The sequence below is a fragment of the Calonectris borealis genome, chromosome 6 (genome assembly GCF_964195595.1).
Source record: "Calonectris borealis chromosome 6, bCalBor7.hap1.2, whole genome shotgun sequence".
NCBI classification, from domain to species: Eukaryota; Metazoa; Chordata; class Aves; order Procellariiformes; family Procellariidae; genus Calonectris; species Calonectris borealis.
The window spans coordinates 22,279,472-22,306,115 of record NC_134317.1 but is presented as its reverse complement, the minus strand read 5'-3'; the positions used below and the strand labels follow the sequence as shown (position 1 = coordinate 22,306,115).

Genomic DNA, 26,644 nt, shown 5'->3' with positions numbered 1-26,644 from the left:
GGTTATACTGTAAGTTCATGTCTCTAGAAAACTCGGAGAAAAGACTTCCAAATCAGTCAGAAAAAAGATCAATTAAGGTATGGATTGTGCTAGTAAATGTCACAGGCTATATTTAGTCTTTGGCTGGTGAAAGTCTAAAACAAAGGAATAGGACTAATGAAATCTAGAAAAACTTCACTGATGAAAAAAGATATCTAACATTTCGGACTAGTGCCAGCTACTGTGGGATGAACCTATTATCTATGTTAATAAAAGGATTCAAAAGAGACCAGGCTGAAGAACCCACCAAAAGATTACGGGCTAGAACTCAGTATTTGTTTAGATTAGTTGAACTTGTATTTGCTAAACTCCAGGGGCTGGGAAAATTGTGTATTCAGAAGAGCTCACATAACAAAGGGAGCAACATTTAAACTTTATACTGGCAGCGTTCACTCAGCTAGGTTTAAGATTTGATTGGGAAAAAGAGACAAATGGCCCTAGTTAAAAAGAGCCGTAAGGTATAGGCTCCATAATGCCCAAATTTACATGTGGCTAGGTAATCATCCTTGAACCAGCCCAACTTCAGTACATTTAAGTCTCAAGCAGATAAGAAACAGTGGTCTAATAATTAGTTTTAGGACTAATGCTGAGGAAACGGTGAAATCTAGAGAACAGGTGTCTGAGTCAAATGAGACAGAAATACAGTTGAGTAGAAGTGCTATCCACCAGCAGTAACAGTTTGTACAAGAATAATGCAACTAATAGTGGGTGGTCTCAGCTCAGACTTTGCTTTGGGTCTGGTGGGGGGGGTGAAGAGTAATTAATGGTTTCAGACAGCAATCCTCAAAGCTTTACTAAGTTTACATTATTCTGAGATCATCTAAAGAGTACTGAAGTAAATTAAATTAAAGCTAGGAGAAATTCATTAGCTATGGTAACAAAATGATTAGTAAGTAGCTTCCATGATAAACTGAAGGCTGGTATCAGGGATCACAAACTAGTGCTTATCCAGAGCAGAAAAATCAGGCGCAGTGTCGCAAGGACATTCACGATGACAGAGGCTTATGACAAGTGTTTGACTGGGCACAGGCAGGGCTGCTGTATTGTGGTTTTGTTCATACCAAAAAGGACTGCAATTCCCTCTGCACGTCACCATAAAGATCTACCTTAAAGATTAAAGGCAATTTTTTATGGTTAACCTATCATAAAGATAGGTAAATAGCTCCACACTCATGAGAGAATTCAGGCTTGGGGAATTAAAAGGCAATTCAGGAGTGTCACAAAACTTACGACTAGGTTACCCCAAGTATGTTCCGTGATTAAATCAGACATTGGAAACAAGTTCTAGCTTCAGAGGGGCGTAAGGGAGCTAGCCTGCTCCCCAGTTCGAGCCCGGTTTCATTCGGCACGGAACAGTAAATCGCACAAACCGCGTCAGGCTTTTCACCGCGGCCCACCGGCCCCGCTCCCCAGCGCTGCAGACAGCACAGCCGCCGCCCCTCAGTGGGCCCTGAGAAAATGTCTTAACCGGCCCGGCCCTGCCCGTCATGGCGGCTCCTCCTCGTCCCAGGGGCACCGTTACCGCAGCAACAGCGCCGGCAGCTCCCAGCACGCCCTGCGGCTCCAGTCCCGGCAGGAAGGATGGCTCAGCCAATCAGCGGTGCACTTGTTGCGAGGCGGGCGAGAGGCGGTGCCCAGTTAGAAAGCAGCCGTTGGGGAGGCGGGAAGGCGGCGGCGCTTTGAAAGCTGGTGGGTGCGGGTGGCCCCGGAGTGTCGCCACTCGCCCCGTCCCGCTCCCCCGGGCAGGGGTGCTGCGTGCGGGGCTCGGCAGGCACCACCGCCGTGAACATCTCGTCGGGCGGAGAAGGGGGGAACTTCCCCATACGCCCCTCGGCCCGGGCTGCGAACCTGGGGAGGGGGCTCCGACTCCGTGCGAGCCCCGCGGGAGGACGGCGAAGGGGCGGGGGCGCCTGGCGGCAGGAAGGTGCCGCTGGGGGCTGCCGGGACCGTGGCAGTCGTGAGCGCAGCGCAGGGCCGGGCCGGGCCTCCTCCTGAGGCAGGTAACCCATCGCTGGTGGAGCAGCAGAAGAAACCTAGCTCCCGCTGTTACTGCCTGTTGTAGTAACAGTAACAACAAAAACAACTTACGGGAAGAGGTTTTAATAACAAGCCAAGGGGTTAAAAACTGCTCTGAAGGTTTATCCTGTAATTGTGAGTAATAGCTGCTGCGATTGTCTTGTGTGTCCTGACACTGTATTTATTCACTTACATGTTTGTTGCAGCACTATGGCTAGTATAAAGACAGAAGATGAAATAATCCTCTTTGAAAGAGAAATGAAAGAGTTTTGGACCAAATTAAAAAACATTTATGGCACTGAACAGATCAATCAGACTTTAGCACTGAGAGATTCATGCAAGGAGTCCATAAATGCACTTTCAGGTAAAAAGGCTCCATGTTCCTGTTTACCTCTACTTTTTCCGAGTTACCATCAAACTTGTTCAGATAACTGAAATAACTTTCCATTACAGAGAAATGGTCCAAGAAGCTGAAAGAAGGGGACCTGATGATCGATAAAATTCAGGAGTATAGCAATGGTACAGTATGGTGTTTATTTGTTGTGTCTAACACTTCTAAAATTAACTTAATACAGCTGAATGTATGTTTAACTTCCCATTTTAAAAGGTAAATAACAACATCAGAATGAAGGCAGAATTAAACCCAAACATAATTGGTTGGTTATGGGATGTAAATTGCAAGTCAAAAGCAATTTGTTGGAAAACTTAATTGATGATGCAAAAAAATAAAGATGGGGTAAAAGTTTTCTGTATAGTGGTTTTGGTGCTTAAGTATTTAAACCAACAAAGTACCAGAACTTGCTGACTGCAATAGGAAAAGTAAATTAAACTGCTTAGTAAAGTTAAATATTGTGAGGTTACTTATGCCTCTTCCATATTAGTAATAGAATACAGTGTGCTTATCAGTCTAGGATTAACTTCTCTGAATTTTGTAGTTAAATTTCAGAATATTAGGTAAGAATAATTGCAACTCTAATGTCAGTCAGTGTTTCCATTCCTTGCTTTCTGTCAAATTATTTGTGGACAAGATCCACCATCCTCCTGCTTTGAGGATGTATATAGTTCTGGCACCAGAAACAAATTGCATCTGATTGAAGTATCAGAGGAGCTCTCTACTTACTAGTTTCTCTTTTTGAATAACTTTCACTTTAAGCTTTTATTTGATGCTCTTAGTATAGTTATGCTGACTTCTATCTTCAGCTGAGATAGCAGACGTTTCACTATATTTTATTCAAATGAGTCATCTCATTTGATAAGTACATATAGATAAGTACTAAATAGCGGGGACTTAATTAATCAACTGTATATGTTCATATTTTCTTGCCTCATTTCAGAGATTCTCCAGCAGAGCCAACGCATACCAGAAAATCAAAAGCATTTGACAGAAATAAAATCTAACCTAAATCAAGAAGAGGATCAAAAGAAGGACTTGACTGACAGCATCCAAGAGCTTAAAGAAGAGTTGATGAAGAAAAAGGAAAGTAAGTAAGCAAAGGATAAGAAGTAGATTTTCTTAATTAGAGGAGGAATTGTTTTCAACACTTGCTCTTGATGGGCTTTTCTACTGTTCTATTTTTTTATGTGCTTGTTTTACCTTTACTTTGATATTTATGGTTGCTTTTAAAATTCTAGTAATATCTTCTAAAAACAAAGCCACTAAGGAGAGAGTGGAACGACTATGCAAGTCTAAAGTATTGTTTGAAGAGCGGCTTGGACTGGAGATACGCAGAATTCATAGTAAGTTTCTGTCGTTTCCATAGTTTCCATGTGCAGTGATGCAATGTGGTTAATGTTGGATTGTGCAGTGAAGAACATACTACCTTACACAACTGAAGAATTGCCCCAGCCCAGGTATTACGATTGTCTCTCAAATGGCAGAATATGGTATGTTAAAATGCATTTGTCTTTCAAAGAGACCAGGTTTACTGAACTTGTAAGTATTCTAAAAATATTAAGTGAAACTGTAGCTTAATACTGTGATTTTTAGTCATCGTGACTCTCCAGCAGAGGTTAATGGTGTTAATTAATTCTGTTTGTGTTTGCTTTAGATGAACAATTACAGTTTATATTCAGACACATTGACCACAAAGATCCTGACAAGCCATATGTGTTTACCCTTTCCATAAATGAACAGGGAGATTATGAAGGTATGTGAATTTTAATACTTAAGCAATGAGGAGAGAATCTGATGCCCCTATTTGAAAAAAGGGGGAGAGGTGTAAAGTACAGTTTAGTTGTAACCTTTATCTTCCAATTTCTGAATGAAAAATCTTGTGATGGTAATATATTGTTTTTAATGAAGTTTCTCTTGTTAATTTATATGAAAATACAACTGCTTATCTTCACTCCCATTTGTGCAGTTGCTGTTTACTTCCTACTGAGCAAAGCAGGAGAGAAGAGAGAGATAACAGGCATAGATAAATGCTTCAGTTTGTAGTTTGTTGCTGCTTCCCTTTATGCTAGAGTGAGTGTTCATGCTGACAGGCATATTTCAACCTGTTTGAGAAGCCTAGACGGCAGAAAAAAAAAAGTTGTGTGACATAGGAGAAAGATTAAAACTTGAAATCCAGCATTCTGCTTCTGCAAGGGTACAACCTTTCAGATCTTTAAGCTGTTTTTGCAATACGGATCTTACTTCAGTTACGAAGAAACAGCACTGGTAATTCGAGTACTGTGCTGAGTAGCTTCTAGTTGGATGCTACTGTTGCTCTGCTATGCCTCTAGGTATGGGCTGAATAGGTTTCTGTTTTTACTAATTCAAATCTAAACTGTGCTGAAGTTAAAAGTTTATCACATGCTGGGCTACATCAGTTTTCAGTCTGCCTGCCTGCAGAGCAACAAAAATGTTTAGGAATGTGTTTCGGTTTTTGAGCAGGCTATGGATTACTGTAAACTGCTGTAACAATTCAAGCAGGAGCACAGCACTTAGCGGGAGGTCTGGAAGTAAAAAAAATTGTGTGTTCTTTGAGGCTTTGTCTTTGCTAAAAGAAAATTATTTAATAGGTTACTCAAAAATAATACTGGGTGAAGCTAAAACATACAAAGATAACAAACTACATTTGTATTTCATAAACATGGAAAAAGAGTAATACTTAATTTTTTTGTAGTAGTCTAATCTTTTGGAAATTCGTGTCATTTTAGTGACTTCCTGCACTCCTCCTCTGGACTGTATAGCAGAGTTCCAGCTCAAAGTGAGAGAAACTAACAACTTTTCTGCATTTGTTGCCAACATCAGAAAAGCTTTCACTGCTTTATCGTATAAATAGTCTGCATAAAACTAGCTTATACCTCCCTCTCTGGCTGTAGAGCACTTTTTTCTTTCCTTCCTGTATTGTGAAAGTATGTATTTATCCATGTCTTACTCTAATTTCTAAATAAAGAAAAATAAGGAAAATACCATTTTAGTCCACTGTCATCTAGAGACATTTTTGGTGATTCTTTGAACAACAATATAATCAACTACATCCTTAACTGAATGTCTCCAGACATGTAAATCTTGATCCAGTAGCAAGTAGCTTAGTGATGTAATGATCTCTATTTAGCTACCCCAGGAAGATATTAAAAAATAAAGTACTTTCTGTAATTTGTCTCTCTTCCAAAAGCATAGAAGTGTCTTTCAGGTTTGTTTGTGGTTGGAATAGGCCTGAAACCTATCAAAATAATGCACTGGAGCTTAGCAATTACTTCAGTGACCTGTGTCACAGGTCACTATCTTAATTTTTACTGTCTTGTACTCTCCAGTGCTATCACTCATTTTCATACATGTAAATCGTTTTTCTTTTGGTCTGTTAAACTGTATGTTTTACTGCCTGTTTCAGATTCTTGTCTGAATGCCTATTTCTGTTTTTAGTAATAAAACTGTTTGACGTGCATGCTATTCTTGAATAAAGCTCTTCATAGGAGCAAGGGGGAACTTTGTATTGATTTGATCAGAAATCCTAGAGACCTGAAATAGAGCCCTGCTGTAGCCCAGAGGTTCCTGGCTCCCGCAACACCCAGCTGGCAGAAAAGCTGGCCTGAAACTTGAGCTGCAGTAGTGAATGAGTAACACTCAAAAGATTACCAGCCTTAGTGTTTTATTGGGTATGGTTTAGAACAGACTAGTCATTTTGCTTTATTACATAAAGCATGTTGCAGTGAAGGACTATTTATCATGGTCATTGGAAATCTTAAGACATGTCAAAGCCTGAAGTATAATGTATTAAAGTATGAAATACAGTACTTACAGATATATCATCTATGTATCTTGCAACTTATCAAGACTATTACTGCCACAGTACTCACCTTTAATTAAAACTATTCTTTTTCTATCTTATTTGTAAAGCCTTTTCCTTTTCACAAAATATTTAAATGGACAGCTGCAACAAGAAAACTCTTTATTTGATAATACAACATAGTTCAAATAAAATCTGAATAAATTCAGTCCTGGAAATTCTAGTGAACTAAAAGACCACTTGAATCGAAAATTAGTGCTGATCCCTCTCAAAACACAAATATCTAAGTACATAAAAATTAAATATAGTGTAGAGTAAAAATATCCAACATACTGAAAACCTGGTGAAAAAGTATTTAGAATTCTAGCATTTCCTAAATAACGAAAATAACCCTTTAGAATACCTTTTTGAGGAGTGTTCCAAATTGTTTTTCAATAAAAACAAAACTTCAGAATATTTTCTGTGAAGTGAAAATTCTTCATTTAAAATAACTCCCTGTCTCAAAGCACCTGTAAACAGAAGCCCTTGTCTTTCCTGCGAGATGCTAGTTCAGTTAAATGTCTTTAAATTTATACAGCATTTCATTTTGTATCAGGCGTGGACTTTTGGAGTGAATCTCCTGATCCTCACCACTTCGGTTCACATCTCAAATGCAAACTGCATTCCTTCTGCAAGGCAACTAAGCTGGGAGATGCACATATAATGCGCTCCTGCTGGTAATGTTATGTAGTCCATAGGACAGACCAGAGCTGGTCCAAACCAGCATTTGGTGCAGATGTTGGTCCTCCTGTTTACTAATGTAACTATAGCAGCACTCACTGTTCTTGCCCCAACCTATAATCTTATGCTTGGGCAAAAAAATGAAAAAACCACCACCACCCCACCCCACCCCCTTATTCCTATGCCTTCATCAGCTTCTTAATATGTAAACCTGGCCATTTAGGCATCTTTAAATCTGGTGATGCTGACAAGATATTCTTACTACAGTTGAGAATATTGCCCAGTGTGATGTGAAACGTATTTTAAATCACTTGGTTTGTCTAAACTGAACAGTACAACTTGCTGGATACAGCACAGACTATCTGCTCAATCTTCTGTGAGACAGCTAAAGTGCATCTTAACAAAAACCAGTAACCCATGTTTGCACATGTTGGCTCCAAAAAAGAGAGAACCTTCCATTTCTTCTTCCCTATAGGGCATAATTTGCTATTTTCTAAATAATGCATCATTTTCCTTGGTATGCCCTATTGATTTTTTTTCTTGTCCTACAGCCAGCTATACACAAAAAAAGAGCAGTAAGAATGGTAAAGGTGCCAACTGATTACAATTTTAGAACAAAATGGCAGCAGAGATTACTAGGCATTTCTACAATGACATCTCAAATGAAATACATCCTCTATTTCTGCCCTGTCCATAGACCCCATGTACTGACAATGGGACAAACAGAGGCATAGGCTGGGAGACTGCCTTCAAGTACTGGATCTAGTTGTTCATTAGCAGATTTTGCCTCCTTTTCAACCATGCTAACAGGAATATTTAAATAGCACGTATTTCTTTCAATCAGTTGCTTTTACCACTAAAATGCTGTAGGCACTTTTATGTAGGTCAATAAACTAGCCAGGAGTTAAAAAAAATGCATTCCGCCAGCTCTGCACTTCCCATTTCTATCTTCTCTCCCAGGAGCTACAACTGCTGTATGACCCCACTTTGTTGGTATCTCTTCTCTTCCTCATACAGAAGCCTTCACCTTCCATGTTAGAAACCCTATCCCTTCTGGCTTCTCACCACTGGCATCGCCCCTGTATCCAGAATGACTGTATTCATTTTGGAGCATACTCCTGTCCTTCACCTGGCTGTGCCAAGCAACTCTTAGTTGCTCTGGAAAGTAAGAACTTCTGGATGCTCCACCAAATATTTTACAGCTCTTGTATGGAAGCAAAAAGACAGGCAGTGGCAGCCACCTCGTTTCCATGTTTTCAAATGGAGCTGTTTATTCATCAAGGCTATACATACTGCTCAGATGCACTCTGTAGCATATCTGATTTGATCATCATCTTCACAGGAGAAAAAAATTGAAATGCGCTCTGAGTACAAAGACAAATGCTCAGACTTACTGCCATTTTCATGTTCATCCCAGGCATGAGTAGTTGGTTTATTGCTTCTAACAAAATCACTTTGCCAAGATTGCTATGCACAGAACATAAAATATATGACAACCACTGCACTGGAATTTACATTCCTAGAATTATTTGCTAGAAAAGATGATGTGCTTCATTGTAAATGCTCTGTGCATACACCTAAAGCAAGAAGTAAAGTTTGAAATGTTTATTTTGTGTAATTTAAACCTTTACAGCTCCTTTTGGAGTTTGAATAATGAACCTGCTTTTATTTGCCAAGGTAAATCAGATGCAGATTTTACTTCCTCTAAAACAGAGCCAGGCATTCCAAAAGCAGGTAAAAGCTAGGAAAGCGTACACAATAGATTTGTTTCTTTGCTTATTATAAAGTATGAAGTAAAACTGGCTTGCGACATCCCTGAAACAGCCTTTATGCTAGCAGAAGATCTGTCTTAAAACCTTTGTGCCTTTATCAAATGCACTTAGCGCTTACAGAATTTCACATACCTGGATCTGTGGCAATTTGGAATTTTCTGTTTGTTACGAAGCTGCACAATACAGCGATACCCAATAATAGTAAAGACAACTAGGCTAATACTATATACTGAACCAACAGACACAGTTATTGGAACCCCAGTATACTGGGTAGCATACAAATACAGACTGAAATGCCCCAAAGAGCATATGGGAAAGCTCTTGGGCTCAAAAGCAGTATGCAGCTTAGGGACTATGACACACAACCCCTCCAGCTGGTGCTAGTACTCCATCTATTAGCAGGATCAGGTTTATCTTCAGGCAGACATAGATTTTAGTGAAGGTCAGTGAAGTCTTTTCTTTTTCATAAATCAGTTTGCCCAACCCTGAACATTGATTTCCCTTTCAAACTGCTGACCTGTACTTAGCTACCAAGGCTCAAGCCTGAAATGTGTGGGCCATCAGCTAATGCTGACCATATAGAAAACTGCTGATGGTACTGGTGCTCAGCACCTCATCAAATTTATCTAGTAATATAATGTAAAAATCTGGAAAAAATGTGTTGAATTTATTAGATATTGGAAATACACAGTGAATTTAAGCACTGTTGGGAAGGCAAAATAATATTAAACAATAACATATGTACTAAATGCATTTAATCACAATTGTTGTTTGTATGCTAGCTGGAGGTCAGATTTGAAAAGAAATTGAATTACTGTAAGAGTCTTTCTGGCTAACAGAACAGTTTTATTACACACCTACTCAACCAAGAGTGGAGGTGGTTAAGCTGAGTTTGTTGACATTTTTCATAAACCCTCTTGGATGTTGCTAGACGTATTTTAAAAAGCAAACAAACAAGTAATGGCTACACTTGATTCCAATTGTGTTATATTACTTACAGTCTTCTCTAATGCTTCAATCAACTTTGTGAATTTATCCATTACCTTGATACTGTCTAAATTAGTCCTGTCATTATAACTCTAAAATCACTGTGAACTCATTTGTGAGTGATTTATAACTTTTTAAAAGCCCTGCTGAACCCAACATAACAAACATACGCACACATAAATCACTTAGCCCCACAGGCAGGTTACAGTACCTTTTTTAACTGTATGAATAAACCATACTAAATAATTATGGTAATACTCTTACCTTTTTGAAAGCAATAGTTGCAATCCAATTATATCAGGCTTTACTGCTGAATAGGATTGTATGCCTGAAAGGTTGGGGGGAATGGCTCTGATTGCCAGACAGTGAGACTCCATTCTTTTTGTCCTTATTATCCCTAATCGCTCCAACAATTATACACAAAGAACCCTTTAGAATCTTGGGCTTATAAACAAGTTGTTCCAGCAGAAGCAGAGGTAATGAAGCCTGATTTCCTACAGATCTGTGGTTTTGTCCTTAAACGGTGCCATTCTCCTCGCTGCAATACCCCAGCTCTGCTGCACGGGCTCCCTCGTGGAGGAAAGCCAGCGCCGCTCCCCAGTCACGCTCCGGCAGCCCGGGCTTGGCTGCTGCCGGCGCCGCAGGACAACGGCTGCACCCTGCCTGCCCTTCCTCCAGCGCGGAGCGTTGCGTTGCGGTCCTCTCCTTTTCCGGCTGCCGATTTTTAGTACACTGTAGGAACAGCGATAGCTGCAACACAATCTCCTTTTCAGATTTGGACTAATTGAGCAATGGGTTCAAAAGTTGTTAGGGTGACTGACAGACTGCCAAAAATAGTGTTTAATCATGCAAGAGTGTAGTGGTTTTTTATACGACCTTATATTTAAAGTGGCTATGCACTGAAATGATGAATTGAAAGAAGATACAATTAGTGTTAATTTGATTTCTTTCCTCTTCAGTCACAGCATGTTTAACAATGCTAATTGCTATTGACTCATCTGTTTTGCGTCTGTTTGATGGATAACTCTCTAAATGGAAACATGCTTTTTGACTGACTTGCCTCAGTGAATTCTTTTGCACTGGCTACTGGATCGTGGGCTCAGTTCTTTACTATCCAGTATCTTCTGCACCAGAGCTTCAGCTGGAATAACTGGCTTGGCAGAGAAATGTGTCTGTTGAACGAACACCAACTATACATCATCATTTTGATTTAGAAGCATGCTACACTTACTTTACACTGATGGCAATTATTATTAAGGATTCCAGCCATTTAAGAGCAGACTGCATACATTAACTTTTTGGCTAAGCGAGAAGTGATAGAAGGGTGGCCTCACGGGTGGCGTACTAGTTGTCTAACTTAAAGCACATTCAAGTAAATACTTACCTCGTAGGTTAAAAATAAAAACAGGCAAATAACTAATACTTAACTTTCCAAATGAAGCTAATGAGATAAACTTGCTTGTTTAACTCCATGTCTGACGCAGCCCCATTAATGGAAAGACAATGCAGCAAATTGGTAATTGTATTCTTTTAACATTAGTCGTCAGTATCAGCATGACTTACTGGTCTGTATTTTCCCATACTTAGTGCAAAAGCAGACAAGCCATCTGATAAAATCGTGTTTCTAAAGGAAAGAGGGAAAACCTCTTCTGACATGCAACCCTCAACGCTGTCATCTGCAACTCTGCAGCAACTAGCTGTCATTTTAGGCTCCAGCCTTCTCTAATGTTAGTCCGTAATTCTGACAGTCTGCTTGGGACTGTATTACAGTAGGGACCACCTTTACTAAGTGCTCTGCTAATGGCATCGCAATGAATCAAAACACCAAATTTACAGTCAATGTAAATTGACTTTCCTCAGCTGCTCCTGCTGAAGATTCCCTCAACTATCATTTCTCAACTACATTGTTTGGTGCAGAGCAAGCATTAAAAATTTGCATCCAATCTTGCTTTTGATTGTGCATTAATACTATCCAGATGGCAGCTGATGTCACTGTTAGCAATCCATTTTTCCTCTTCCAAATAATATAGTTAGAATTTTATAGTAGTTACCTGTCAAATCTTACAGATCGAGTTCTTACATAAGAATTCTCCCATGCCAAACAGCTCATTTTGTGCTGGATGCTTGGACTAGTTCCAAGAGTAGCACAGAATATCAAAACCTAAGTATGAGCAATCTCAATGTTCGCATACTCTTTATTTGACAAAATTAATTTATTTGAAAAATGGATTCAATTAGTAGGAAATTGCTATGAAAGGGGAGCACCTATTTAAATAACTTCATGTGAAGTTCTGAGTGCTTTTTACATCCACCCGGTCCGGGGGGTACCACAACTTGGGTCATCGCTTCCTCAACGTTGCTGAAGTACCAGATGTTGGACCTACGTTTTAAGTAATCTAGACTACTAACGTGGAAATCCTTTTCTGAAGCTGGCATGTGGATTCGGTTGTCCCATATAATAACAGTGATGGGCACCGATCTCACCTGGAGATTGTTCAGTGAGAAGCCACATATAAAAATGAGATACAGTAACACCTAAATGCTTTGGCTGAATTAAGTTTGAATTAAAATTAGATGCGACACTATGCAAATAAAACTGTAACATAGCAAGCCTTTCCGGTAGGAAGCAGCTGTTTCAAAGATACCTTGGGAGAGCAACAGTAAATTAAAATTACTAATACTGGGAGTTAAAAGGGGAGGTTATCTTTAAAATGAGCCCAGAAACAGGACAGAAAGTTGCTAGTTAGGTTGATACAGGAGGGAGCTGATGGAATTTTATTTAAGGAAGGATCACATCTCACCTCCAAATTTCAGGATTCTTTTTTCATGTGAAAATATTGCAAAAGTTGCCTAAATACGGCAAAAAAATGCTACTGTCATGCGATTTACAGGGGGAGTCTTACTCGGTCCTATTTTGGAATGAATAAAAATCAGCTGCATAGTATTTTCTAGGGAGAGGACCTTACACTTGGAAGCGTTTAAAAAATATCAGAGCTTCAATAGTGTTTTTCAGATGTTTAGGAGAGGGTATTAATTTGGGAATGTAAATATATCTTGCCAGCAAGTAGCTTTATAAAGTACCTTATCTTTTCATCTAATTAGTGAACTATAGCACTAACATTACAAGTTGGTCATACTGAACTATCTTGTAATACTTGATTTTATATTGCACTTTCCAGTGACCAAAAGCTAATGGTTCTGTGTCACATCTAAACAGTTACATTTGAAAGTCAGAACCTTAAAAACACCTCAGTGTTGCACACAACTCTGCATTTAAGCAATCCCTCTACAAGAATCATCAATAGCTTGGCAGACTCAGGGCTGAAGAAGATAGGTATAAAACACTTTCCTCAAGTGTGTTTTATCCTATAGCGATAAAGCCGCCTCCTAAGGCACAAGATGGAAGGCGTTATGAGCCTTACCCTTGCTCCCCGCTCCACTGCATGGTGGAGAGGCCTCCAGTGGGCACTGTTGTCTTCCACTGGCAGAGCTCTGCAGAGTTAGGCCTGGCACGGCACGTGCCTTAGGTACACCATTATTCTGCCTAGTTAATACATAGTTATTGTTTTATTCGTTTGCTTTGCACAAATAGGTTTTGGATTATTGGAATTAACTTTTCACAGAGCTGTGATCTCCGGATTTTACAGTCCAAGGGGGAGAGCAGTCACCAGTGAGAAGCGTGGATATGCAAGTTTGCTCAGCGTGCATTCCAGCTTCATACCTATTACATGTACCGGTGTTCATTTGGTATCTCTCATACTTTTCAAAATGTGAACACAATATTAAAATTCCCCAAGATGGGAACTCTGTGGAAAACAGCCTGTGACGATCACATGACAACCATCCTGGACCCCTCTAATACCTGAGCACAAATTGGCATCCTGCTCTGTGAAATCCAGAAGGTAATTAAGAAGGTAACCCACTCACAAGGGTACGCAGTGTAAAATCTGTCAAGGGGCAGGACTAGCATCCTGCAGAACAGAGCACAAAGAGGACCAACAAACCAGCATAAGTTGGGGAAACAGCAACCTTCCACCCACACTAGCGGAGCCGGCACTACCAGCATGGAGCGGGAATCCCTCCACACAAGCTCCCAGCCTCTGTCCATCACAGCATGGAGCTACCGAGTCATGCGGCAATTTGCCCATCCGGCACAGTTACACATTTGGATTCCTTCCACTCACCTTCTGTACCACAGGAGACTGTGTCACCAGCTTTTAGCTCTTCTAAAGCAGCACAGACCTCCTGTCGTCTTTGTCCGAGAACCACTGTGTTTCTTGTACAGAAGGACCTTTACAGACTTAAAGGCAGTACATCAAAATTTTTGCTCTTTTTCACATTATCCTGAGCCATTTTCTGTACACAGTGGCTCTCCCTTGTGCTATGTAAGTTGAGGGGTATACGTGGAATAGGAAGCAAAAAACATACATACAACTGGACAAATTCCCACATAATTAAATCACTTCATAAATCTCTTCAATAAACAAGAATTTAAATGCCATATTAAATGCACTACAAGATTCTCTATATATATTACCATGGAGACATATTAACAACTATAGTAATTAGTTCTTTAAACACAATGCCAATCCCCAGGCTTACTTCTCTTCCAGAGGCAAAACTTCAACTGATGTGTGGAGATTCCTATATAACTAGTATTTGTGTTATAAGAACTGTTGCCTCAATTTTCTGCTGAAGTTGTAAGAATGTTTTCATGCATTCCATTTTTAAGTACTTCCTCATCTTCTTTTAACGCTGCACCAGAGCCTGCCTGACAAAGTTATTTTGCAGGCTTTACTTCGGTGAGTGTATGAAAGCAATTCCAGCTCAGTGCATTGCTACACATAGATCGCTCCTTGTTTAAAAATAAAAAGCAAAACCCTTTACCCCTCTTCCTTTGACAGTAGTGAAAAAACACAGAATCCTATCATAAATAAGCACGCAGATTTGGTCTACTCTGTCTGGTAGAGGTCTGAAAGATGCAGCTTCCTTGGCAAAATCAAGAGCTGCAGCTTTTTCTCAGGAGAACCAGTGTACAAGCGACCCTCTCCTCTCACTTTCCGGAAGCGGTTAGTAGGTGGTGCTTTGCTGACTGACAGTTTAGTCCGAAACATCGGAATGAACATCTACTTTTAAGAAACTCTGACCTAGACTTCAAAAAGACAGCTTTTCCAAAATGGGTCCAGCTGGACACTCAGAAATTATTAACATGCAAATCCTAGCAAAATGTCTTTAATAAAAATATTTTAATTTGTATAGAGAGAACTTGTCCTTCTAACACTTACTGTTACAAACAGTTTCATACAAGAAATAACATAAATTAATGCAGTGACGAACTCAGCAAAGACATAGTAGGATCTGCTCTAAAAATGCTGGAGTCTGCAGTTTGGATAACAATCTTTGAGCCAAAACAAAGGAAAACATTGTTTGCATTTCACAGAAAAGAGAAGAAAACCGACACTACATTCCTAATACTTATATTTATTATGAAAGTGTCTCCAAATTAAAATAGCCCACAATACTGATTGGTTCCAGAGATTTTATGAGGAATAATTATTTTCCATATTAAAAAAACCCAAAACCAACTGAGTTAAACACAAAATAACTCCCAAAGTTCTACACAACAGCTATACATGTAAGGACTTCTAGCTAGCACATCACCGTGTCTGGGACAGTGGAGTTCCTACACATCACTGCATTTCTGAAAGAGTTGCTCAAGCACAGGATTGTCATGAAAACACAGGTGAAATCGTGTCATCTGCCTCACCCTGACTTGTAACAGGTAGTCAACATGCACAGTATGGTATAAGAGCTCGTGTATAAAAGTTAAACTCTGGGACTGCGAGAAGCTGAAGCTCAACAGAAGCCAGAAAATGTGTTTTGTGGCACAGATAATTTTAGGTCATGTAAGACAATCATTTTGGTCTTTTGTCTGACATATGTGATCATTGACATGGCTCCAAAACATCATTTCATAGTATTTCCTCCTGTTTTTTAATTTAAAGCAAATTCAAAGACTGAGAATTCTGTACAGACACACTCAAACACTGTGTTTTCATTGCAACTACAATCAGAAATCTTTACAATTTAAAATGTACGCCACTTTTCCAAACTTCCACTAGTGCTTTTTAAAAAGAAAAGAAAAAAAATATAAGGTTGTCTTACTGAAGTTCCCATTAGGTCCCTGTTCCAAATCAAAACCAGTCAAAACAAGTAATACAAACTGGTTTTGCTTTATGGTTTAAAGGCAACTGTAGTTTGCAGAACACTGAAGTTAGGCCTAATAGGGTCTACATTACAGGAAGGGTAAAAAGTATTCAGTAGCTCCTCTCACACAAATGTCACAAGAAGTAGACAATAGGAGACGTACAAAAATGAGTTGTAGCAAAGAGATTAAAAAAATACCAAAGCATCAACTGTAGAAAACCAATGGTAGCCCATATTTCTCTGAGAATACAGAAGGCTGCAGTAATGAGAAGATGAATGAAACAGGCATTAGGCTTCCTACTAGAATACTCTGCGTAGAACACACGTAGTGTCTAAATCAACCCATGTTGATCATCATTGACATTTGCTCAGGGTAACAGCTTTCGCTGTTGTGTCCCGTTCAGAACCACAAAGTAGTTTTCACTCGAAACAGATACAGATTTAAGACAAGAATCACTTCACTGTAAGCAAAGCTTTAGTGCATGTACTTGGGTCTCAGAAAAAGGATTTGGCATTGGCAATCACACAGAATGGTCATAGGCTGAAACAGGAGCATCTGAAGCTGCGACACCTGTTCCCATTCTGCTGGAATCATTAAATAAATAGCACATAGAAAAAACTACAAAATGGCAACAAGGAAACAGCATGGGACACTTTGGTATTTTAGAATTATTTAACATTGATCAAGATCCAAAAGATTCCAACGTCCACCCTTGTTTGATCAGATATTTCTACCATATTCTGCAATGTTTGTTTTTAGGTTTTTATGAAAAAACCCCCACCATATATTTTTCTTTTGGTACAAAATATGCCAATATGGAAAACAGTAAACAAAAGGAAACCTGAATCTTATTTTACTATATTCTGGGCTCGCTAGAGAGAAAAGACAAGTTCTTATTATTTACTAATAAACTCTACATATAATTTCCTCATTTTTCTACTTCAACATCTCAACCACTGTGTTGTGTACTGTACTATAAAAAGGGAGCATAGAAGTTGAAGACAAATAGGTTATAGAGTACAAACCCTTATTTCTAAAATGACTAAAATGACAATTCTACAAAAGGTACGAATATACAGAACCTTTTAAGATCTCGCATTTACCATGAGCCATGCGAATCATTTCAATCCATTTTCTGGAATGTGTGTGATTATTCTCTAAATATTTGATGGCCTCCAAAAGCCCCTTGCAAAGCTCTTCAGCAGAGAAGCAAACAAATTCAAATGAAAAAGGAAATAGTTGCATGACATCCTCTCTGCAGAGTGGAAGATGAAGCCAAAGTTTTGACATCCATTGGTTAAAGCAATGAATGAAAACATGCTGCCAAGTATGATCACTAGAACACTTGGTCCTTCCCACTAAAGACAGAAAAAATTGTGTCAATTTTTAATTTCCATAAAAAAATTGTAGCTTGAAAGTTTAGTGAAGTTCTCAATGCTTCCTTAGTCTTATCCCATTTCCGCAAATGTGTCATTTGAATCTCTCATCTTGCCTATTTTCCAGACATAATCTGTATTAAGTTTATTCTAGGCTGCTAGGAACGGACTGCAAAAAGCCAGATTTATACAAGATAAGTAAGTCACTGGGCGTCAGCTGAACCACGGTAACTATGTACATGCTTTAGCGCATCATAGATGCAACTGAATTTAAACTTCAAAGGAAGAGTTTCAATCCAAGTTGCATTATTTAACAGCGGGGGTACACTAAAAGCATAGTGATGGTTAATCATCTCAAGGGTTGTAGCCTTGACTGTACATCTGAATCAACACTATATGGCACAGCTGGGGAGGAGCAATAAGGATCAAAGGTCTCCTGCCTCTTGCACAGGGGTTGTTTTTGGGAACTGCTATCTGTTCTGGTATCAACATTACAGTACTATTATATGTTGTGTATGTTGTGTACATTTATAGTTCAGAGCAACATTCTGTCCCCATGTAAGACCAAATATTTTGCCAGAATGCCATTTTTGTAACCATCTTTGCAGAAGGGAAATGGTCCAGCGGAGGTAGTAATCAACACCATGAAAGAGGCGTATTTAAACTGTTATTCTCAATGACCATCTTAGCAGGTCAGATTTCAGAAATTATAATGTTCGTTCAATATATCCCAGGACAGTTTTGTTTTAAAATCTTGGTATCGTCTTGACAGCAATTATTAAACAACTGCCACTTCAAATACTGTGGATGGGATACTTTCTATTGCAATCAGTGTATTTTCACATGTATAACCTGCCCTGTAGATAACTGTATGAAATCAGAGGCACAGGAGACAGATGAGAAAAATTAGAGGCAGAGAAGCTTTTGGGGGAGAAGGAGATTTAAATAAGACTCCCTTGCTCCCTCAGATATATTCATGGACATATAAGCTATGCAGCTGCTGAATTACAAGGTTACCTGGCTTCTTCAAAAGATGCTCTGTGGGTAGTAAAACAAACAGCTCTTCTACGATTTACAATTTTTCAGTTTTCTTACCTTTATGGTCTACTAAGTGGAGGTACTATTTTCATTCATGCCATTCTGCCCCTACTTTTAGCATATTTTTTGCTAACACACAACGGTCCCTATGGATAATAAAGGTTTCAGAAGTTTTCAAGACTGATCAGTAGAATAGGACAAATCTCAGTTTTTCAAAAGAAAGAAGTGGCAACACAGCTTTCTTCAATGGAGTCTGTATAAAATAGAGCCTTTAAACATGTTTTATGGCATCAGAAACTATCTATATTTTGCTATTTGCATAGGTGGAAGGAATCAGAAATATTTCCTGGCTTAGAGTTCCAGCTGAACACGGCACTCCAATCCCTTTGTATATAGAAGACACACTTACATTTTTTTTCCTGGTTTGTTCCTTCCTTTTTTTTTTAATCTTTTTTTTTTCTTCTTTTTTTTTTTAATATATATAAGTCTTTGGTCTACAAGCATTGGTTCTGTGTGCACATACACAATACTGTTGAACAGTAGGTTGCATAGAGTCTGTTACCCAAGAACCTCGCCTACTTTTGGCACTGCTGTCACATATCACAGAAAAGTGTCCTGCAAGAGTTGTATGATCCTTAGCGTTCTACATCAAACTTTGATTTCTGCAAGAGTTGTATGATCCTTAGCATTCTACATCAAACTTTGATCTAGAGACTGGAAGGAGTGTGTATATAATGTTAAAAAAAATGTTTCTTTTCGGTGTTACTTTGTCTTCTTTGGGACACAGTTTGTAAATCTTGGATGAAAAAGGAGTGCAAAATTATTTTATAACCGCCCTTAATTTTATTTCTAGAGGTGATGAAATACTGCTGAGTGTTCAAAGTTTGCTGTGAATTATGTTAAATGAATTTTGCTCAAGTTTTCATGTATTTAAAATAAACTACTACTAGTAATGTATGACATTCTGTCTTCTCTCTCTTCAGCCTACTAAAAAAGTGGCAATAATTATAAGAACGATACCTAGACTGAACTGTGTCTGAGGAAGCAATGAACTTTTCATCTGCTGTTTTTTCCATTACACCCCTGCTCTCATCCATCTGAACGTGTAAGAACAGTTTCAGGAGTGAGGTCTGGATTCACAATGGTGCACTTGAACAAACACCTTTCAACATGGAATCTCTGCAAAAAGCTAGAATCTGTAGAGACCAAAAATTGCAAGGCAAAAAAAAAAAAAGTGAGAATGACTTTATCTTAACAGTCGACATCAATGCTTTTGGGTATTTGCACAACCAACCAAGTCTACTTCTAATGCAATTAACCACCAAATTGAATTTTAAATTATGCTAAAATAATATCCCACAATTACCACAGTTTTTTTTCCCAAATTGCTAATTGACCAGATTACCTACTATTTAAAATATCAATCCAGTGTTTTAAAACTTCAGGTGGGAGGAACGGCCACTGTGATTTGATAGGCAATTTCAAAACTAGCACTTTAAAACACAAAGATAGCAAAAATACCTGAAGCAGATCTAGAATCTATAAAGCTATGTTCTATCTTACTGTAAGTAACAAATCAAGCAACTATTACTTATAGCAGACTCAGCAAAAGCAACAGGGATGGACAGAAGAGATCTGAGCGTGATGCTCTCCATCACTGAGAATCCCAAGAGATAAAGTTTGAGAATGGATATTCCCTTTTGTCCAGAAGTTCCCAAAAGAATACAAAATAAATAATATTTCAAAGACAGTACAAGTGAAAATACTGCTCCCATTGTGTCAGTTACATACACATACAGCATGCCTACGTATACAGAATGGTGTGTTGTCTTCATTCACAGACAGGAAATATGGCAGTGCACTATCAGAATGCTTTGATACTCCTAATTTTTTCTGATGCTGAGATATATGAAGAAACCGCATTCACAACTTGTAATTTACTTCCAGTAGCAAACAGTTCATTCTGTTCATGTCTCATGATTGAACTCAAGGATTAATGCTCCTCTGAGCAAGTGCCACCAGTAAGATACCCGTTTGTCCCATTGGCACCGCCGGTCCCATTAGTGGTGATAGTGCTGTGCGGGGTCTTTGAACGAGGTACTGTTTCTTCTTCGTCTGAGCTTGACTCAATGTCACTTCGGTCATCCTTTGCTACCTGTAGAATTTGAAAAAAGAAGCAAGCAGTCGGTGATTGTAAGGGAACAACTGAGCTTTTTGGTTCAAGCCAAAATCAGAGAATTCAAACATTTTTCAATTTGAGCTTTGAAGGCTATCTCAGCTCTGGCACACTTCTCTGCCTTTGCCTGCTTGGACTCAATCCAAACACAGATGCATGTACACACATATGCCACGTGCAAAGGCAGGGTGAGAACTTTGCACTGGTGCACTGAAGGGAGCATGTCAAAGTGAGGGCACAGTGCTCAAAGCAAAGGGTTGTGTACACACTAAAGGAACTAACAGTCCAAGCTCCCAAATTCAACCGAGCTCCCATCCCTCTGCTCTCCTACTACAACTTTATTTCCTGTGCTTCCTTTGGGATGCTTCTCTTTGACCTGATAATAGAAAATATTCAACCCAACTTTCTCCCCCACACCTCCCAACTTACTCTCTAGATGCCACACGGCTCCAGGGAACAGTGCTATGGGCTGGCAGCAGGAGACAGGAGTACTGGCCGAAACATAACTCACCACACTAGGTAACTCCAGTCTCTGACTTCAGGCAAGTGGTGGTAACGGTGCTTGGAAACCATGGACATAGTCCACTTCAGTCCTGATCACAGGAACCACAAACGTACTTGAACAGTTCAACTGTCTGCCCTGTCATGTCACTGGAAAGCTGTTTCAGAAACAGACTGACCTTAACTGCTAGGGATTTCCTGCTAATTTCCAGCTGACTTCCTTCCTGCTGGTTTATACCCGTTTACTGGGTAAATGCTGTTCCTTAGATTAAGGAGTCTGCTCTCCTCCTTTGTAGAGCTCTTTGAAGGTCATAGAGGAAGATCGCTAATTTTGAGAGCTGAGTCCCTTCAGAATCCCTGAGGTGACTCTGCTTCACGCCATTCAGTTAGGTGCACCCAAAACAAGTAAAAACATGAGGAAGCCAACAACAGGCAGGTTAAGGAGAGCAAACAAGGGCAAGAAAAGAAAATCCTGCAAAGGAAAGGCCCTGCCTGCCCTGTTTTTAATGGGATGTTTTTCCCAGGGAGGTAACAATGGCACTACCAACAGGTAGGATCGTAGGATCATAGTATAACTCAGGTCAGAATAGACCTCAGGAAGTCTATGCCCAACCTCCTGCTCAAAGTAGAGTCTGCTGCGGAGTCAGGTAAGGTCACGCAGAGCTCTACCCAGTCTGATCTTGAAAATCTGCAAAACTGGTAAAAGTGCATCAGATGAAGTAAAAAAAAGCATCAATGGAAAGAGGTCTGAAGTCTAAGCTGCATGCAGCTTTAAACATGCAGCTTTCCATGCCTCTACTCCTGTTCGTATAGCTGTGCCTCCTAATTCATTCAGAATCTACCCATGCTGTGCTGGTTGCCATATTGGGCAATTACAATTGACTTTACTATAGCAAATGGACATAAAGGGGGCAAAACACATGGCAAGTCTTCTTCGCAAAGAGATCAAAACAATTAAAGAACAGGGCCACTGCATGTAATTTTTTGCTTACAGTAATCCTCCTCTACTCCAGAAAGCCCTCATGACAATTCTGCTCTCCAGCTCTCGCCTCAGAAACAGCCATTTGCCTTTGGGGCTCCCAATGCTGCTACCATCCTTGCAATATCATAACACCTGAGTGACACTATTCCGCTTGGGAACAGAGAAAAAAGAAACACACAGTTCCCATATACCTCCTAATAAGTAAAGTTTTTAATGTCAATGTCTAGCAAGACCGCAATTCTGACACCCGTGAAACTGGACTTCAGCTGAGGTCAGAAATTTGATTCCATACTTGCACAGCTTCAATTAACAGATTACTTCAGTCTCTTTTATATAAAGGACTATATTAAAGCTATTGGGGATAGAGAAATACACTTAGAATTATCCTTTTATCAGACAGAAGAGAATGGGCCCAGCACAGGGTACCGAGTGCCTGGGATCGACCTGAGGGCAGACCAGATGATCGAAAAATTCTGTGTCATCTTAAATTCTCTTAATATATTATATTCGCTGCCAATTCTTCTGCTAGGGTCCTGCGCCGAAGCCAAACAATCAAAAGAAGGTTCTATGCTGCTGCCACTTCTATTAAACATGTGATCCACCCTCTTTATTTTTAAAATGCAGCAACAAACCGGGGTCTTTGCACTTAAAACCTGATATGAATGCAACACATCTTGCAGTACTTAGTTCCCTTTGTTTATCTCCAAAAGAACCCACTGGAGTAATTTCTACAGAAGGAGTCTAGAAAATATATATTTAGGTTTATAAAACTCCTAAGCGTAACAGTGAGTAAGAAATAGATGATCAGGATTAGTTACAAATTTAATGATAATAATTTGCTTTATCAGCTGAGCTGTTCCAAAGGTGGATACTAGTAATCTAGTAATACAAAAATAAAACAATAATTAAGGATGAAGATTTACTGTAAGATATCTGTAATGTGTTGTGAAAACACTGCTTATTTTACTGCAGAAATGGAAAGAATGGGGCTGCAAGTGAGGAAGTAAGTTAAGATCTGAAGGAAGAAGAATCCTCAGTGTGTGTGTCATACATATGCATCTTTAATCTGGTCACTGTCTTACTGTGAGTGTCTAACTCTGCTCTCACACAATCTAAATTTTCTCCTGTGCAATTGTTTGAACTACAAGGCAGAGGACGTATGCTCTCAAGTATGCTTCCTGAATGGTGACAGAGCAGCTGCTTATCCTGCTAATACATTATGTGTAAAAAAGGTTGTAACATAATAGCACCCAGATACTACAGATAGAAGTGGGTTTGAACGGTATTGGGCAACGCATAGGCAAGAAATAAAAATGGCCTTTAAAGATAGCCTTCATTTAAATATATAAACACAAACAATGGATAAAACACCAAGCAGAAACTACAAATTAAAAAAACCCCACAAACACCAATATTGCACAGAATAAATCTTTTGCATAGTAAATTTAAGGAAACTTACATGCAAGGGGTTCCACTTCCCAGCCTTTCAGCACAGCACAAGGGAAAGGACAAACAAGCAGAGTAAGAAAGAGCACGAAGCACTCTTTGAAGTCACTGGTGTAATTCAGACAGGACAGCTGAGGCTAATAATCGCTAAAAGCAGAGGAGACTGAAGTGTGGCTTCCAGGCAAAATACAGTTCACGAATGCACTGTCTTTCACACAGAGCGAGTGGCAGATTCTGGGCTCTGTCCAGTGCAAGGCTGAGCTCTCTAGTACATTCATAGAAAGCAGTTTTCTGCAGAAAAATACCATTCACTTTGGGAGCGGTCACATGTCTAAAACATCTACTCATGCGCTCTACTCTTTGAGGGCAAAATGCCCTGTACTTTACATGATCTGTAAGCGTTAGTTCTATCCCCTAAATGTAAACGCTGTGTCTGCACAGCAAGTATAATGGGGCTAGCATTTCTGTGAATTGTATCTTCCTGTCAAATATAACAATGGCAGCAAGACACTAAATTTTATCCCAAATGGTCTTGCTGTGGGAATCCTACAAAGAAAGTATATAGCTCTTCGCAGAACCTCATTAATACCAAAACCCAAAAGAGGTTGTGATTTGTAACTTTGCCACTAGCAAAGGCTGCAGAATTTCAATTTGTATTATTATTACTATCATTACCAGCTGGGAAATGAACACTTTGCTAACAACTACTATAAAGAAGAAAAACAGAACTGGGAGTCCCAAGAAAGCAGTTTGCTTGGTTTTTTTTTTTAATCCAATTTCCCTAATGTAGTTTGGTTCAGTGTATCAGATTATAAAAAAGAAGTATGGAAGCACATATAAATACAATTACTATAAAGAGTATGTTAACTTATCTGACGTTTGTTAGGAGGAGCAGAAAAAAGTTTCCATGAAAGGAAAGAGTTTACATAAAACAACATGTGTCTTCAGTAATGTATTATGGATTAGAAAGAAAAAGTAACCAAAAAGTCAGTGACCCTGTATTGATATTGAAAAGTTAAAATCCTAAACATGAAACAGAACCGTGCTGTCTTACCTTGCCCTTTGAAATAGCTTTGTAGGCTGCCTTTATGATTAGGTAGGACCAAAAACAGTGCAGAATTTGAAGAATCACAAGCAGCACATTGAAGACCCACAAGGCAGGAAAATTGCCCAGAGCTTCATACAGTTCAAACAATGTTGTGTTTAATATCCTAGAAGAGAAAGGGACAGAAAAATAGTAACACTTTCCTTAAGCTAATGATCTAAAAGAAGCCTTTTTTAAATCAAGATGACAAGTACTTGATTAGATGGGATCCGCACGGATAGTTGGTTCTCAGAGTAATAGTGACTCGGACTGAATCACACAGGTGTCTCCAGAGAGAAACAACATCAAAATGTTGCTTTCGGTGTTTAACTTCATTTTGCAAACATCACATATAGAAAACAAAGATCCTCAGTGTGCATTTCTTCTCTTCTTTTATAAAGCTGGCAGGTGTTGGTTGTCTCAAATAACTCCTTCCCTGATTAATAACAAAGATTACTTTATTCTATTTTTTTAAATAAAGATTTTCCATCTCAACTGCCTGCAGTAGGGGTTTGGTGCTCCCATATTAACACAGGTAAAAGCACGTATGAGGGCTGTTATACTACAGTGCAACCCACATGCAGTACCATGTTCTTCAAACCATGTTCCCAGGCTGTGACATTGAGCTGCAACCTCTCCATGTTACATGAGACAACCTGTACCAAGAGCTGGGCAACGCTCCCTAGGTACTCCCATCTGAAGCCCTCTCTCCCAAACCCACTCTCAAAGCCGATGGGTTTGTTTCCATGTAGACAGCTATGGATGTCTTTGGCCTCTTGGTATCAGCAACACGAGTGATGTGCTATGTGGAACTGAAAACAGTCTTGAGACCGTTCAATTAAAGTGAGACTTCAGCGGCATGTGAAACAACGGCACACGCGTGGCAGGATTCAGCCTCATATGGGGTTTTCTAAGAATGGGGGGGCTTTGGCTGAGTGTCCCAACATAAAACTCTTATGCACCTCAGCACCAACAGGAATCCAAAGTCAATAATCAACCAGTCAAGGGGCTTAATCCTGGGTCTTGAACATCCTGGGTGCCTGCACTAACCACTAAGGTACTGGGTAGCTCTGGTGGCCACTTTTTGCACAAAATCCAATTTGCACACCACTTATGTACAAGCAAGAGCGAGGTTTAGCAGTTACATAAGGACAGGTGGACAACGGGGATATTTGGGGGCAGTAAGGGGTGGAAGACCTTATTGCGGCCTTTCAGTACTTAAAGGGGGCTGATAAGAAAGATGGGGACAGACTTTTTCATAGGGCCTGTTGCCATAGAACAAGGGGTAATGGTTTTAAACTAAAAGAGGGTGATTTAGACTAGATATAAGGAAGAAATTTTTTACGATGAGGGTGCTGAAAGACTGGAACAGGTTGCCCAGAGAGGTGGTAGACGCTCCATCCCTGGAAACATTCAAGGTCAGGCTGAATCACAGCAACCTGATCTAGTTGAAGATGTCCCTGCTCATTGCAGGGGGGCGGTTGGACTAGATGACCTTTAAAGGTCCCTTCCAACCCAAACCATTCTATGATTCTATGAAATTTGGGCAGTTCTAGGCATTTGAACCAAGTTTTTGAGAATCAACATTTCTGATGCAGGCAGTAACGGTGATGTTACAATATGACTTCTGAAGTTCTGTGAATACAGCACTAATTATTCTGTCCAAATACTCCGCCATAGCAGATGATTTCAGTCTGGACCTCAGCAAACGGCCTGAGAGCAGAGAGTGGACAACAAACAGTAGAAACAATGGCATTTTTGGAAACAAACACTGATCTATGAATGCCTGTTAATTAGGGGGAGAAAAAGAAGGCAATCTAAGGATTTGTCAACCTCCATTCATTTTCCCTGCTGGTGTAAAAATGCATTTAAAAGTCCATTGGCTTTATGTTCTTTTTCTTTCTCTAAATTAACTATCACCCGCTAGCCACTAGATGGCACGTTTAACCAAGCAAGCGACTGCACAGCTCTCGGGCTGCACCAGCTTTGTCTGAAGGCAGGAGGTGTAACTCACGTCTTGTAAGGACTTCAGAACAGCACAGCTCTCGTTTGAAAAGTTAGATACTGGGCTCAGCTTTTTAATAA

General features: G+C 39.6%; 2 protein-coding genes across 3 annotated transcripts in view; one reads left to right on the top strand and one right to left on the bottom strand.

Moving 5' to 3' along the window:
* The first annotated feature begins 1,657 nt into the window (after positions 1-1,657).
* SPC25 (SPC25 component of NDC80 kinetochore complex) lies at positions 1,658-5,957 on the top strand. The gene is made up of 7 exons (XM_075153128.1): positions 1,658-2,039; positions 2,262-2,419; positions 2,509-2,574; positions 3,390-3,536; positions 3,688-3,792; positions 4,104-4,202; positions 5,197-5,957. Exons 2-7 carry the CDS (start codon positions 2,266-2,268, stop codon positions 5,319-5,321), a joined length of 696 nt encoding a protein of 231 aa, XP_075009229.1. The 5' UTR covers positions 1,658-2,039; positions 2,262-2,265; the 3' UTR covers positions 5,322-5,957.
* Positions 5,958-18,845: 12,888 nt separating this feature from the next.
* The window catches only part of CERS6 (ceramide synthase 6), a 126,076-nt gene continuing 118,277 nt past the window's right edge, over positions 18,846-26,644 (bottom strand). Inside the window, exons 9-11 of one of the 2 annotated variants that reach the window (XM_075153125.1) lie at positions 24,530-24,686; positions 23,489-23,512; positions 19,198-20,525 (exon numbers count right to left, since the gene is read on the bottom strand). In XM_075153125.1, the coding sequence (XP_075009226.1) occupies positions 20,364-20,525; positions 23,489-23,512; positions 24,530-24,686 (343 nt within the window). In that variant the 3' untranslated portion in view covers positions 19,198-20,363. Of the gene's footprint in view, positions 20,526-23,488; positions 23,513-24,529; positions 24,687-26,644 lie in introns of both variants that reach the window. The other variant, XM_075153127.1, reaches the window with a different exon arrangement.

What these genes read in the sequence shown, in the direction of transcription:
- SPC25 (XM_075153128.1), top strand. Translation starts at nt 2,266, where the DNA reads ATGGCTAGTATAAAGACAGAAGATGAAATAATCCTCTTTGAAAGAGAA. An exon ending in AATTCAGGAGTATAGCAATG is followed by an intron (nt 2,575 to 3,389) that starts GTACAGTATGGT and finishes GCCTCATTTCAG; the next exon opens with AGATTCTCCAGCAGAGCCAA. An exon ending in GTTGATGAAGAAAAAGGAAA is followed by an intron (nt 3,537 to 3,687) that starts GTAAGTAAGCAA and finishes TTAAAATTCTAG; the next exon opens with TAATATCTTCTAAAAACAAA.